Below are 17,092 nucleotides of genomic sequence, written 5' to 3'. Positions count from 1 at the left end.
CTAAATTCAGCTTTAATACCTTCGTATTAATTCTCAATTAGAAATCGGGTAAGCCTCGTTAAAATGTCACCGCAGTAACTTTGACAAACAAAATATGTTGAACTCCCAGCTTAGAATAGAACGAAAAGTCAAATTTTGTCTAAATAGCATAGTTTGCTGTAGCGTTCTTTTAGTAGATCTTTGTTTTGTGTGACGTTCAGAAAACTAGCGATTGACTAGGAGGGAATAAAGTTTAGGTATCACTCATTATTGTATAAATCATCCACGGGCCATTTAGAGTCCTAAGTTATATTTATGACAATTTTACGACATTAACTGGCAAAATAGTTTTAAAGAGTAAGTCAGTCGCTAATCCTCCGAACGTATCAACCCCTTGTCTTAAATATCCTTCTCATCGCACCCCAGCCCCGCGGACCAGTTACAGATGCCCCCCACGGGGTCGAAGCTCAGGCCTTTAGGACAGATGTACTCCCAGCCTAGTAGCGAGCCGTTATCGATGCGCGCGCACGAGATGAACTTCTTGCACGACGATGGGTGGGGGAAGTTGCCGATGTCCAGGCATTCTATAGTTCCTGGGGAAAAAGTGAGATTTTTGTGAGCCTTTAGGCTTAGACAGAGGGTCTGAGATCTAGTGACTGCTTAGGTTTAGTTAAATTCAACCGATCGATAAAATACCATTATGTAAAGAAAGTCGCATGCAAGTTCACGAACTTGAGACTGAAGCAGTTGAGAAATTATCTAGATCAAATTGAGACTAGAATGGTTAAGAAATTATCAAAAAGTACATACCTAAAGTCTCTTAATTGGGAGCGTAAAACTTTTAGATTAAAAATGAATTGGCGCAGTCGGTGGGATGGAGCGTAAATTGGTACACAATGAGTGGATCTCTTTGTTTTAAATATTATGGTTTAAAAATGCGTTCTTTATTGCGGTATTATATTATAATCATATTTTACACGAAATTAAAAAGAAAAAATAGACTAGGTACTGTTTTTAAGGGTATTTGAAGTACTTGCAGCGTAGAGAACTGTATATAGAGTCTAAAACACATCTAGATGTTTTATGATAGCTTTTATTACCCAATGATTTTATAGTAGGTACTGTTCTTACCTTTCCCATGCAGCACGACCTTCGTCTCTTCATACTTCTCCGCTATCCTTTCTGATCCATCATCATAATAATCATAATTATCAATGGGCCTGTATGTCCTATTCGGCAGGTCCTTCTGAATCTTCTCGAAGGGTTTCTCGAACTTCTTGGAGGGGACGCGGCGGGGTTTGGGCGTGGTGGCGGGGGCCAGGGTAGGTGGTAGAGTGGTGGAGATCTTGCGGAGGATCGTCTTGCGGGTTGCTGGTTGCCTGGTCGTTTGCGGCGTGGTGACGGGTGAAAGGTATTGGTATTCGTCTGCGAAATAAAGAATGTATTGTCAGTTTCACCCTTTTCTGTCGCGATCAGGTATATTATATTCTATTTATTTAATATTTATAAATTATAATACAGTGCAAACAAAAAATATTATATTGTATGTTAGTATACGAGTAGACGTGTAATCTAGAGCTAAAGTTTCGACAAAACTTAGGACAGACTACTTCAACCAATTTTCCGATTGCATATGTAAAATAGAACGTACCTAATTTATACATTAAAGGAGGATAATTAGTTATGAATATTTAATGATGCGGTTCTTTAAATTCATAAAATACCAAATTACTCGTACTTACCATCATAAGTCTTGGTAACCGGCGACTCCAGCAAGTACTCTCTGGTGAAGTACGATGGCTCCTGCCCAGTATACCCTGAGGTCGAGTACCCAAACTCCTCCAACGGCACTCCCACATACTTGTCATTCCCACCCAAGTACCTCGCCGTAGATGGACCGAGGTTCTTACCTCCAGTCACACCTTGGTTTAGTACTGAAGGCGTGGACACAGCTCTTGACACAGTAGACAAGAAAACTGGGCTGGTATTAGGAGGGTTGTAAGTAGTTTTAGCGTAGCCGGTTGTGGCTTCGTACGCTCCAGTTGTTGAAATGTAATCCTTGTTACGTAGAGAAGTGGATTCATAATTGGGTGTGCTGAATTCCTCGGAGTATATGGTCTTGGGCTCGGTGAAGTCGGTGTATTGCGGGGTGTAGGAGTAGTCAGTGGTCTGGGTTCGCGTGGATTTCTTGGTGGGTTGTTGTGAATCGTCGTCGTAGCTGGGGAGTTTGGGGATGGGAGCGGCTAGGAGTTGGTGGGCTGCTATGGCTAATGCTGTTTCTGCGCTGTTATCTGCAATACAATTACTTTGTTATTTTTTTAGTGGGCAAAGAAGCTATCACGGAGATAATTTATTATGCGGTAGAGTGATATAATATAGTGGGTATATTAACCGAAAAATCTGAAATAACCGACTTAGAAAATATAAAATAAAGCTTCACCCCTTTTATATGCACTAGCAACTACTATGATTGAAGTCGGTGCCAAACCAAATAGTTACGAGTATTGTGACCTTCCTTTATTGAAGTCGTTTTAAAGTGGAAAATATGTAGTAGTGGATAGTTTTATAGTGGACTACTTACTTATTTCTTAGCTAATAAAAGTAAAAATTTGCTAGTAAGGACCCTATCTTTCCCGGTAACTATAAAAGCTACATGGATGCCAATTTCCCTGCTTATAGCCGGATGACCCTACTCGAAGATAAGAATTTGTAATAGTAGTTTACCTTCAACCGTAGTGGAGCCCAAAGTCGTCGTATCACTCGTGTCCTCTTGGCTCTTGGATTTCTTCAGCTCATCTAGCTGATTCTGCTTGATGCTGGCACTGTACTTCTTGCTGTGTCTCTTTGGTTCTTGTTCGTTGGTCGCGGATGGGTTCTGGTCTCTCGTTTCGTCTTTGAGATTGACGAGTGGTCGTCTTTGGATTTTCACAGTTGTTTTAGGAACGTGTCTTGGAGCGAGCGCTGGATCTTCGATCGAATCTGCGAAATGAAAAGCTATTGAGAACAGGTCTGATGGGATGTAGCTGTGGAGCACTTATAAGAAGTCACCCATTTTAGAAACTATATATGGTGAAAAATCAGACAATGTATCAAGGAATTGTACGATAAACCCCAACCGATTTTTTTTCATGTCAGAAAGACAAAGAAAGACTTGTGAAATGATACAGAATTTGTGGTTAAAATAATTTGGGATGCATCTTTACTAGACTTTTTAAGGGAAGGAATGGAAAGATTCGCAAGATTCTGGTAGGCTTCCGTAGCTCAATTGGCAGAGCTAACGCACGGATTGCGGAGGTTGCGGGTTCAAGTCCTGCCGGAAGCGTAATTTTTCCATTTTTTCCTTTAATATAAAATTTAGACTCTTTAGCTTAAGGCTCCTCAGCAGACCCTCTCTTAATTTATGTCCTACTGGTTTTGTATCGAGCAGTCCAATAAAAAAACTGTCAGTGTCACATCTGATTCATCTGAATGTCCCTAAAAGACGTACCAGTATCTCCGATGTCCTGTAGCGACTCCTCACTAGCCAGGCCCGCTGTTGAGGCTTGCGTGGTCGACGTAGTTGAGAGCGACGACTTGGTGGTCACGATGGACGGGCGTCGGCGGCTGGCTATACGGAATGGTCGGCGTGACGTTGGGGCCGTGGTAGTTGGCGACGATGACGCAGATGATGATGGCGATGCTTGAGATGACGGGGATGGCGTCGTTGAAGTAGCTAATGGTAGAGAAAGAGTAATTTTAGATTTAAGCAAATCTGGCTTAGCAATAATGTTCTGACATTGGGACATGTAAAAAACCGCGAATTATTCATAAAGTCACCCCGACAACCATAGGCAAATACACATTGTGCAGCAGTTTAGCCATTCGGGAAAAGAATTAGTAAATCTACCAACGTCAAGTAGATCTTAGGGTAATGAGTACCTAATAATTATATACATAGATCTGGATTTATCCGGCCGACTATATACCGTTAAAATCTATGCTAACATTTAATTATTTATCATACAATAATACCTATGAAAACCTACCTAAGGGGCAAAACTACCTGACGTTTAACGATTGTTTACATTACAAGTAAGTTGCTGCCACTAATGCTGGGGTGCGAGCCCCGCTGCGTAGGATATGTAATAATTACAACAAACGCCTAGTCTCGGTTGACATATTCAATAATACTAGAGTTAAATTTAACCGCAAAGTCAGCTCGTTACTATAACTTTAATTCTAAGCTTCTATTATATTGTGTAGCCTTGTTTCCTTTGTTTCTTTGATTGTTTTTTTTGTATCTCATATAGTACCTAATAGCTGTAATTTATATTTATGATAAAACTATGCGTGTGTATGCGTTCACATATTTATACTTGGAACGTGTTAAGTGTCGTTATGTAAATTTTTAGTGTAAGTATAGTATAAGTCTGTTTAGTCCCGATCACACTGCTATCCTAAAACTATTGTCGTACATCCTAGTGGGAATTGTCTTAGGATGTAGGCTAGATCTAAATTTAGTAATTTTGCCTGTAAATATTATTGGCCTGTATCTGTTTTTTTCCCCAATAAAGAAAATAAAAATAAAAAATAAAAATAAAGTTCATTGACCCTGTCACCTGTTAGGGTTAGAACAAAGTAGTTTTTTGCATGAAACGGTTGCGTTACGTCAGTTACGACAGCCAGACGCTTCGCGATTTCTGCGAACAACTTATGCGCGCTGGGACCCCATGGACCTAGAGTTTCGACTCCAAATATTATTTATCTATCTTCTTTAGGCACAAAAATATGCGCTTTTTAACTCGCCCCATTAAACTTTAAGCTTGTTTTTGTAACACAATCATAAATGTAATGAATCATTTAAGCTTGTAAGCACGTCCACATGACTAATAACATAAGTAGGAGTATTATGCGTCACAATCCACATTTTTATTGCGTTATACACCTTGACATTGAAAGCTTTGAATACTTGTTTGTTATTCGGCATTAACCTACATGTTAATTGTCAGATGAACAAATATCACGCCGAATCATAAGACTGAATCGAATTAATCTTTTGTATGTATGAGGTAGATCTTCATGGCTATTTGCTTTCGAGTCTTTATACCTTGGAAGATCTTACTACGAAAAGCGCGTGGGTCAATAGGTATCCCAAACGGTACCTATTGTATAGGTATTACTTGTAGGTCCAAACTAAATTTCTCTTTTAACAAACAGACAAAAACGTGAGACCTTCTACGTGACAAGTTATTGTGCAAGGATTAATGCTAGTTATTTTTTATATTGTTTTATCAAGATGTAGTATAAAAAAATATATTTAGGTACGTAATAATTTTAGATCCTTTCGTTAGGACTTGCAAACCTGACTTTACGATTGATGCTGATCTTACTATGGTTTTCGGGGGCCCTTGCGGATACACTTCGACCCATAGGGATCTTTTGTGCAATTACCCCCTAGAAAGATCCGTCAACTACTCAAGAGCTGTTTCTACCATCTAAATGTCCCGGATGATGGAGGCGATGGAGCTCATTGGTAGCGTTTTGTCTTCCTTTGGTTACGATTGATGCTAAGTGGGTAAAACTTCACATTATTGTGGATTTGGACACATTCGGATTGTGCAGAAAACCTTAATGGAGTCAGTACCAGTAAAAAGGCTCGGACTGAAACGAGGAAGATATTGCATACACACTACGGGTCATTAGAGTGCAGCTTACTTAGCATTGCCAACGTTTATACAGCAAACATTGAGCAACTCGGCGACGTGGCAAATCTTTCGTTTGATTAATGATATAACGGAGACAATGTAAAAATGAACGGGTTGACATGCTGTCTTAGAACAGGCTAGAGGGTATTGAAACCGCTTTTAAGTTTCATAATTTAATTGCATGTTGCAAACGGACAATAGTTTGCTACCTCTTTTTAACCAATAGGGTAAGATAAACGGCCCCAAGTTCGTGTTAGTACGTTATTTCGTTAGTTTTGTTTCTGGCGCAAATAATAAGGAATTCAATTATTTTTTATTCTAATTATACATATGAAAAAAATCTGTATTATTTAATCTCTTCAATAAAGTAATAACCAATATTTTAGTAATTAAACTGAGAGTAATACGACGGTCGAAACTGTCAGAGGGCCGCGAACAGCTGTGTTGTATGCGTGCACTTTTTTTAGGCGTAAGGTGCGCGCTCTCACTTGTTAAGCTTATAGGAAGGAAAAGCTAAACCCATTCGAATAAAAGTTTTTGGGAGTGTTTCTGTGGGTTCCTTAGTAATTGATTTGATAAGAAAAAAGATTGAATATATGCATAGAAATAACTTAAAATTACAATAAATCGACTCACGAAATAGCGGTCATTTTATTTTTCGTGTGTCTCCTATTTCGTGCCACTAACGAATCAAGGATTTTCTAGATACATTTTCAGTGCTTGTTTTTAAATATAACAACGAAGATAATTAAAAAAATAAATTAGTAAACAATTAATGTATTTCATGAAGTTTCGTATGAGCGAAATTCGGTATATGTTTTTTTCACTAGAATTCTCATAAAACGAGTTTGAATGTGACCCGAGTTAAAAATTTTAAGGTATATTCCACGTATATTCTCATATTAACTACTAGCACAATTTTATTTATTATTCAATTTATTTGATTTATTTTTGTGTATATAAACATATTTAACGTATAAGATAGTAAATTATTTATTGTAAATAATTTTAATTTTTTAATTTATTTTAATTTTAATTTATATTTTATTTATTTAAATAGTTTGGCTTTTAATCACGTATTAAAGTACCCATATGGTTTACAAAGTCTTAATTCAACCATTAAAGACGACGAGTACAAAAAACTTTAAGCTAGCTCTCAAATTATTATTTTTAATTTGACCATACAATTATTCGTAAGTAGGTAAGACCGTTAAATATAAATGATTATCAGCAAATTATCACCAACTAAGAAAACTTTATGCCGAAACAGGGGACACGAATTCACGAACTTAGGAGCTGACCTAAATTTGTATCACGAAATGGGAGCCAAATAAGAGGTTCACGACAAAATTCATATAAAATAAAGTTTCAACTAAAACCCTACAGTTTATACATTAAATTATCAACAAAGAACTAATATAACTTATTCAAAAGCTTTCAAGGTAATGATATGCTTAGTAATATTTAAAAAAATATACAAACTCTCAATTCACTCTCAAGAGCCTTAACCTGCCGAAACAGGGGCCCTTTACCTTATTTAAAATAAATTATTTTACACCATGCATGAAATAAAGCACCAGATTATTAAGTATTAGAAAAACACAGGTAGGAGTTATTTTTAAACATAAATTCTATTTAATAAATCGGATAGAAATATAAAAAGTAGGTGAGTTGACCGTGACGTCATGATGTAATGTTTCATATAAATTCCATATTAGCAAATCGTTTTGACAGTTCTAAAAAAGTAACTGATTTGACTAGTAGATGACTAGTATGAAAATACCCTATTGACGAAGAAAGACTTCTATTTCTTGTTATAGGCATGTATTTCTATAGATGGCATGTATATTTCTATAGATGACATGTTCGAAATCCAGAAGGTTTGAATCTTATAAGACGTCGTTTGATTTGTCTTATTTCTTTTAAAAGTTAGTCTTACTTTTCTTAACCATTTTCTTGTACGCTCTGGAACAAACTCTGGAAGCTTTAGAGTTAATTAACAAATTGTATATTATTTCTTGTTCTTTATTCTGTATGTAATTGTAACTAGTACAGATATTTACGTGGCATTTCCATCCACAGTATCTATAGACAATCAGAGCCATATTAGCGCATAACCATACATTCCATACGGCCTAGCTTTCCAGCTTGAAAGGGTGCTTTTTAAGACACCAAAAATAATCGTAATGAAAGTGCTGTTTGTCTTGGTATTAGCAAAGGAATCATAATCGAGTTTGCTAATTAACACCGATACTATCGATACAATGCAATGCACACATCCATACACCATTGTCCATTCTCGAGCACCCGTGAAACGAGCGGACGTTCCACAAGGCATCGTTAACTGGCCGGTAATTATGGACAAACAAAGGGTCATGAGGTTATCACACTGTTGCGGATCCGCACGACGCTCCGGTGTGTGAGCGAGACAGTCCTATGCATGTATATATTGATGTCTCGCTCGCACACCAGAGGGCCTAGCCAACATGCCAGTCGTTTGCACCGTTGCGAACGAAACGGTAGTCTCTCTATCACTCTTCCATGTAAGATTATATAAGTGTAGTGTGACAGAGAGACTTTCGTTCGCTACGGTGCAAACGTTTGGCTAGGCACCCAGAGCGGCTTGGATCCGGACCAAATGTGAAGAATTCCTTATAGGATCATATTTGGAGCGATACCATTGTTAGTTTTAACAAACATAATGTACTTGTGGCAGGTTTTAATGGTTGAAACGTCTAGAACAATAAGTAAGACGGATTGAGACTTTGTAAGGATCTTTCGCGATAAGGTAGGTAATGTAATTGTAGGTTTGTTTTATTTGAGATGGTCCATTGCTTTATTCGGCAATCGTTGTGCACTATGCTGGACATACAAAAAAGTTAAGTTACCAAACAGAAAAGAAGACTTTGCTCTCCGTTTTCACGATAAATTGCAGAAATTGGGTTGATTTTTCAAATGCTCCATGCATTTGGTAGATGGTAGTTTTGTTGCTTATTAGGTTGTGATTTGTGATTGAGTTCATAAAAGAGCGTTGTCTGTGACCGAATAACCTAGCCCATTGTAAGTTTATTCACGTATTTCTGGTTTATGTAACATCGGATATGATTGTTTACTGAATGTTCACTGATCCACTTTGTAACCAATTATTAATTAAAACTAGTTTATCCTCAAAAGAACCTGTTAAATAAAGATATGTGGTTTCTCAATCAGTATTTATTTCCAAATCGATGAACATAAATAAATATTATGGGAAAATTGTACAGAAATCGACCTAGTAGTAGTAAGTAACACGGTAAGGAGCTTCCAAAAGTTTGTTTCCATTTTTTTGATGTGTAAAATTCTGATAATAATTAAAAAATCTAAAATAATCCAACGAAGGGGCATAGCTCTGGTTACTAAACATAAATTTTTAAAATAAATAATGTCAATATCCATAGAGGAAAATGGGGCTAGCATTTGTATGGAGATGCGATCGTCCAATTCGTCCACTATCTGCTTAAACATTAATCAGTGTTTATTTCCAAACGATAAAAACCTTACATAAGTGTTGCCCCACAAGTATACCGAGCACAACGTGTGTAGAACGAGATCAATAGTGTTCTCAGCGATTTATCGGATCATTTCTCCATCGTTTCACAATAATCGATTTGTTTTGACGTGGGAGCGTGCTGATCGTAATTAACATTTGTAATTCAATGGGAGGTTTAATAACTAACATTGGCATATCTAATGATCGACATACGTCTTGAAAGCGAGATCAAGCTTAGACAGACTGAAACGTTTGATTTTGACGGTTACTTAGTGAAACATTATTTAATTTAACAATAGGTTTAGATAGGTCTATCTAAAATTAGGAGCCGTTTTCAATTAGGTACTTTAAATGTGTATCATAGGTATAATTCCCTGCTATCATAATAGTTATTACCTATTCGCACGTGTATCGTACAACGTTTTACAGTACATATGTAATGGCCGTAAAAATTTTGACATACGCACGAAAAGTGCTATTTTACGCACTAGTGCGGGAAAATAGGACCATATGTACTGTAAATGATTTTGTAACACTTCTTTTTGACTAACCTTAGCTGATGGTCTACCTCTTCTCTTGCCATATGGTCTAGCTCACGATCGTCGCTCTCACTAACTAGTACAAATCCCAGTCGCCGTGGCCGAAACCGACCAGGACGGGATGATGATGATGGTATGTGTTGTTTGTCTTATATTTAATCAAATGTTTTTTTTTTCTGTACTATTCAGAATTCTATTTGTCAATCTAAATCCATCTAATTATAGAAATGTGTATGCTATTATATATTATTACCTGTGCTAAGTTGAGTAGTTACGATTAGTTGAAGCGGATGGCTTTACCGCCAATCCAACCGGCAGCTGCTAAACTGTCATTCAAATTTCCTTTACATATAAAATTATGCAATGATCTACATGGTCCTTCGAGCCGGATTTCCGCTCTAACTGACAGGTTCTTGTTTGCCGTAGATTCATGTTTAGATAAAGTGTCTTTTTAACGGCGCTGAGACGAAGTGACAATGGAAGTGTCGCTGTCGAGCGAAAGCGATAACAATCTTGTGTTCCATTGCTAACACGATCTTATTCACACTGTTTATTGTTGTAGTGTTCAGTGTTGTATAATTTAGTTATAGAGAGGTGTGTAAATTAGCTTGACAGATTGACAAGAATAGGACTTGAGAAAAATAACTTTCCGTTAATTAGCATATCTCAATGATATGGAAGAAAAGCATGCGGCTTTTGGGCTGCGGGTTGTCGATCTTTAGATTAGAATACCTAGAAATGGCTTGCACCCGATTTATTAAAAGATGAAAATTCTTGATAGTGACTGGCCTATTAATGAGACTTATCTGCATTTGCATCAAAGCTGTGTGTATTAGTGGTAAATATCATGTTGCATTATTTCTACATTTTATTTATTACTGATGTAATTAATTGATCGAAATAAACACCTCATCAAGCACAATAACGCAAGACTTGCACTTGTTCTAAATACCAGCTACATTTTACACGCGATTAGGGATGCTTTAGATAAAACAACAAAGCGTCGATTAGAACAGTTTCCCAGATCCAGATCAAAAACGGCGTTACGACAACGCGTGAGACGCAGTAATAGGGCTTATTTCAATAAGAAAATGGGCGAATTTCCCACGCGTAGGGCGGGTGGCGAAATTTCGCGTATTGCCCAATGGTGGGTTATGATGACCATGGCGCGTTGGCGACACCGTCGTGGGAATATATTATGTTTAATGAGTGCCTGGTTTTATTGTGTTGGAAACCTTTCGAAACTGTCTTTAGGAACAGAGGAAGTGGAGAGATGATTTGATAAAAATTACTTGCAATGAATAAACCTTAGGTGGCGATGTCATGCTCTCACAAAGGGAAACCTCTTCATCTCTTTTCATAATGGTTATATTACGTCTGGTTCTCAAATAATGACTTAAACTGCTTTAAAAGTTTAACTTCACTTCAACATTTATCATGCATTCTATATGAAAAATTGCAATTTTTGTGAAAAAAGTCTTTTATTTGCACAGTGCTCCATTTTGAAAACCAGCCTTACGTACAACAAAAGTTGATTCGATACATATCTGATTCAGTGATTTAGTGAACCAATAGCTCCGATCTCTAATTATAGTGGTTACATAATTATGGCTCCTATTAGCCGAGCGCTCAGTTAAGAAAAAACTAGGTTTTACAAATCGACAGACCATTGCATCTCGTTTCGCGACTATGAAAGTGCAGATCTCCGATACACTTGACCGCGCGCTTTCACCGCGCATCAGAGGAAGATGACTGGTTATATTAGGTTAGGACTAAAGTTGCTAACAAACCGGTTAAACCAGAGTTAGCAGCGAATTATACCTATGATATAAGTAGTTTATTGTTACAGGTAGAAATTGAGTGCCTAGCCAAGATGACAATAGGCTACATTCCTACTAGTCAAATCAGCTTCTTTTTTAGAACTGTCAAAACGATTTGCTAATATGGAATTTATATGAAAACGAATGTAGTGACGTCACGGTAAACTCACCTACTTTTTATATTTCAATCCGATTTATTAAATACAAATTGTGTTTAAAAATAGCTGCTATCTATGTTTTTCTAATAATTATTTGGTGCTTTATTTCATGCACGGTTTGAAATAATTTATTTTAAGTACAGGAAACATCCCTATTGTTGACAGAAAACGTTTATCGAAACTTAAATAATAGAGCATGAAAAAAAAGCGGTGGAGGTCGTGAGTTCAAATCCTGGCTCGTACCAATGAGTTTTTCGGAACTTATGTACGGAATATCATTTGATATTTACCACTAGCTTTTCGGTGAAGGAAAACATCGTGAGGAAACCTGCATACATCCGCGAAGAAATTCAAAGGTGTATGTGAAGTCCTCAACCCGCATTGGGCCAGCGCGGGGACTATAGCCTTAAACCCTCTCGTGCTTGAGAGGAGGCCTGTGCCCAGCAGTCGGACGTATATAGGCAAAATTATTATAATTATAAATAAATACCTACAGAAGAAAAACACATACCTATGTCTCACATTTTACTTTCATCCGACATCCGATATCGGAATGGGCAATGTGAAAACGCTCTAATAGTCACGAGACTTATCGTAGCATCTCTGTCATCCCGATACATTTTTACTTTTCGTTTGGCGTTTGTCTTTTGACAATTATAATTTATCTCACATTATTTTTCCTTTACTTTAATTTAAAAAAATCCTGCTTCTATTTCGGTGAAACGAGTGAAGTAACGTTTGCATTGGTTTTTAATCAGTTAGGGTATTTTAAGAAATAAACGCATACCTATTTCCAATAAGTGCTTCGTGAGCAAAGTTTTGTAGGTATTAGGTACGCAGAACTACAAGTATTTCAAACCTTTACAGACTCAGAGAATGTATAGCTGCTCATACTCTCGCATATTTTAACTATCATCATAGTAAGTACCTACACTTTCCCGCAATTTACTCATCAATTCACACAAAACAGCAACAATCTATGGCCTTTTAATTGAATTACCGTTAACGCAGACTCGCCACAATAGACCGTTGTTTGTTGTTATGTTCTCACGTGACGCAACGCGGTGGCAGTGAGTGTTGACCCAGAACTTTCTCCAGAGACGCCGAACGTAATTCACCGGCTCCTCTATTATAAGACTATATTCGGAAATGGATATTTAATATCAGTACCGGAGTGCCATTTTTTTACTTCTTGCTGTGGAAAATAAACTATCATCTCTTGTTTACAACATAACTATGTACTTGGTTTCTGATTGGAATCGTAGATTCCGGTGCATAGTAGGTACTAATTGGCACCGCAATATTTTGCTCATAGCTACATTCACTATATTTATTTTTAACTTTGTATCTTAGTGTTTGGATGTGGAGACCTAAGGCTCTCGTGAAAAATACGTGAGTAGCTAATACTATGAGTTAGGAAAACCGTAAAATTAATTTTTAATATAATTTTCGCATTATAATGAAACATTGAGAATAAGGCCCGTAGTAGTTACGTCGAATATGAGCGAATCGAACACGCAAAACGAGAATAAAGCAGGGTGATTAGTTTGTGTAGAGCCGAAGCGTGTTGTTATAAACTTTTAAATTAGACTATTATATTTCATGATGCATGAAATTTCTTTTTGCTGTAGCACGTCGAGTAATTTGAATGAAATGTATGTACACTGGCGTTCAAAAGTGCATCGAGATGTTTCAACCGTAATATTAAGGTATTACGGTGGACATGTATCCATGTACTTTTGAACGCCACTGTACCTACCTATTTATAATAGTTGTACTCTTGTACTCGTATTTACTGTAGGTACCTTAACAAACAGTGGTAAAGAATAGTGTAGGTACATACCTAGGTACTAAGATTTTTTAAGGGTTTAGAAATCATTATTTCCCAGGAAATGATAGGTATACCTAAGCCAGTACTCGCTGTGTCCCTGAGTGGTATAATCATTTATGAGCAAGTGTGATAGGAAGTGATAGCAGGATTAGAATATTGTATAACATTAAATACATATTTAAGAAGTGATCATTAGTGATCGAAAACGGAGAGTGGTTTATAAATATTCATAGGTACACAACTTATACGTGTATACGCGTATATGCATGATCCGATCTGATTAGTTTGATTTGTAGGAAGTAATATACAACATATAAACGTCAATATTTTGATTATATGATAATAAGTAGTTTGAATGATGTTGCATTTGATTTGTACCTACTTTTTATTGGACCATTCAGTAAATGATAGATGAATGGAATGTAACATTATCGACCCTAGGGCATGAATGAAAATTTGCAACTAAATATTCGAAACGTGTTCTTAATGAGTACTAGTTTCCTATTAATTAATATAATAGCCTAATAAATCTGTGCATTCTAGAATTAATTCGATCTGGTGCAATCAAATTAGTCATTGTGTTACTACTGGTAATTTGTATTTATCAATGAGTCTAATATCACCTACAGTTACACGCAACAGGATAAGTTTATAACGTTTAGGTTAGGCGTGTCAGTTTCACTTATAGTTCAAATTTAAGACGAATTTATCATAGCCCTGCCTGTACCATACCAAATATTTCAAAAGGAAAATTGAACGTTTTTCCTAAGTTGAATTGAAGCTCTTTTTCGAATAGAGAAAACAAAATATTATATATTATGCAATTTATTTGAAATATGAAAAAATCAAATTCGATTTGTAACTATTGTTTTGAAACTAGTAGGTACATTGTAATGCATATAAAGTCTTACGAGGATAGTTTATTTTAAGATGATTTACATTAGCTTCGGAGTATCTACATATATGTAACTGATGTAACGCACTTTTGCATAACATAATAGTATATATATAAATAAATCGTAATTTCAAAATAAATCGCGAATCTTGCGTGTAACTATTGTGTTTGCATTGGCAACCCGTGCAAATTGACCCGACCGTGAAAAGTGCGTTAATGTTTTATTGCCACACGGTTCGCGTGATACGATTTAACAGCTTTTTGTAAAGATAATAAAATAATAACAATTAAACTTAGTACTGGTAATAACAAGAGCGGTTTATATCTCTTTGTATGCAAATTTATTTTTTGTTCGTGATGTTTGTACCTTCATAATTGGGTTAAAGAAATTTTAATATTGATAGTAACTGAACAGTATTTTGCAGCTAAAACAGGACTAAACTTAAAACAAATAATATGGGTTCATATGCAATCTATTTTAAATTAACTTACTTCGAATTTGCCGAGTTAGGTTTGGTTTAGCTTAAGTTAGGTCAGGACTGACTAAAATATGCCTACCTAATAGTTAATAGAGCCTGAAGACCTACACCTACCACATATCTACCTTTTACAAACACAAATACCACCGGTCTGCCCATATCAAGGCTCCAAGTATCCTAGTAGTCTAAAAGAAAAGGCAAGAGTAAATACTATTGACAACATTATACCAATTTATACCCTTTCATAAATCACAAATAAACTGAACATTCGTAGCCGCAAAAAGGAATAACTGGTTAATATCACATACCGAGCCTCGCGTGAGAACATTGCAAATATTAGAAACCCGAAGCCGTTCCATTAGTTTCTACCAACAGTTTGATGTCTGGCTAAACGAAATGGCTCTCACTGAAATGGCGAATTTGATATACGATAAAGTTGATGATTTAATAGTTACAAAAGTATTTCTTAGGTAAATAAATACTCTTGGAGTACACAGACAACACAAAAAAAACAGCAGTCATACTTGTACGATTATAGGTAATTTTATGTCTGTGATCAAAAATACTACATTGCATATTATTTCATTATTTAACTTCAACTTTATATTTAATAGAATTCATAATTACACACTGAAGCAGAAGCGCCCAGGCAAAACTATAAAAATACCTACCTAATACCTACACAAGTATGTATGAAAGTTTTTAGTACTTATCTACTTTTTCTTGTTTTGAATGAACCAATTAAGATTGAACGAACAAAATATTTGCATTACCGGAAAAGCACCTCAAACACACAATGCTCTAGGAAGGTACCTTGAATGGAACGAGGTTTATTACATATTGTAAAAATAACAATACTACGTGGTAATACCCTGAAGAATCCACGAAAGTGGATGACTTAAAGCCACGCTAATTAAACATTGAATTAATCAAAATACCGACATGCGAATTGACATTGTGTGCAAAATTGAATGAAATATTTTCCGACAAAAATGAGCAAGTATATATAAGTATGTATTTTATTTTAGGAGTTAGATAATGGAGGTAACATTAATGAAAACAAAAGCTTTACCTAATTAATCACATAATTGTATATTACGAGTATGATTATGAAAGATGCTATCTTAATGCTGCTAAAAATCTATAACTAACGACACTTCAAGGCTGGCTAATCTAGAAACATTAAAATATTTATGGAAGAATATTTATTGAAGGCAAGTACCTACCTCAAAGATTGCCGGCACTTATACTCGTACGGTCCGGACGACATGTCGTCGACCTCCCGCCGTATAAGGAGAGATGCCAAATGTCTAGGTTGTTGAAACCATGGCGGTCAACCACTTGTTGTGACAATTTCATATTTCATTTATTTTTATTGGTTGCGAATCAATATTAACTTTACCTATAAATAGGTAAAATATGTTTGGTCAATCAATGACATTTAACTAAGGGCGGATTATGTCGATTGTAAAAAGTTTTAGCAAATTACATATTTATTAAAAAAAATATTGATCAAATAAGTACTCGTAACATAGCATTACAGTAAAACCGAGGCACTGTGAAACTACAAAATAACAGAAAATACCAGGAGACAACAATACTTACACTGAAATCAACTAAACATTGGATTTGGGCGTCGACGTAACAGCGTATATCGACAGATAGTGGAACCGGCCTAAAACTGAAGCGTTCTAGTAATCTGTCACATAACCATTACGCAGAGAAACCGTGCTGGCTTTCATCTCGGTCGTGCTGTGCTTTACGTCACCATACCGCCCGAGGACTAAACACCGGACAAAACATGAATGGCGGAGGAAAGTTGAAAACGAAGATGAGCTCATAGTGTAGGTACCTGTTATGGGTATAACAGGTAAGGCAGGTGCCTTACCGCCTTACCAGTGCCTTTCTAAGCATGTTGTTATCCTATTATAAATATGTGTAGGTAGAAATTGTATAACTTGTACCTATTCCAATACTTATTTGGTTTAGTTGAGTTTATTCAAGGATGTGTTCTTAAGTTTCTAGACGATCAATGGAAAGCTTTTTTTGCATTGAATAATTTGCATACTGTCCCCATCCAAATATACCTACATAATTGTATTGTATTTGCATATTAATGGCGATAACTAAAGAAAATGGCGATATTTTGCGCTAGACCAGTTTTCTAAATTTGTATTC

General features: G+C 36.2%; 1 protein-coding gene across 1 annotated transcript in view; it reads right to left on the bottom strand.

Annotated features, from left to right (window-relative positions):
- The window catches only part of LOC134796302 (mucin-2), a 162,127-nt gene continuing 145,035 nt past the window's right edge, over positions 1 to 17,092 (bottom strand). The window contains exons 21-25 of the mRNA XM_063768387.1: positions 3,467 to 3,691; positions 2,704 to 2,958; positions 1,722 to 2,270; positions 1,111 to 1,404; positions 1 to 572 (exon numbers count right to left, since the gene is read on the bottom strand). Coding sequence (XP_063624457.1) covers positions 379 to 572; positions 1,111 to 1,404; positions 1,722 to 2,270; positions 2,704 to 2,958; positions 3,467 to 3,691 — 1,517 coding nt within the window. The 3' untranslated portion in view covers positions 1 to 378. The remainder of the gene's footprint in view (positions 573 to 1,110; positions 1,405 to 1,721; positions 2,271 to 2,703; positions 2,959 to 3,466; positions 3,692 to 17,092) is intronic.

This window comes from Cydia splendana, chromosome 13, assembly GCF_910591565.1.
Source record: "Cydia splendana chromosome 13, ilCydSple1.2, whole genome shotgun sequence".
Classification (NCBI taxonomy): Eukaryota; Metazoa; Arthropoda; class Insecta; order Lepidoptera; family Tortricidae; genus Cydia; species Cydia splendana.
The sequence above is the reverse complement of the archived record's forward strand: the minus strand, read 5'-3'. Positions and strand labels throughout refer to the sequence as shown.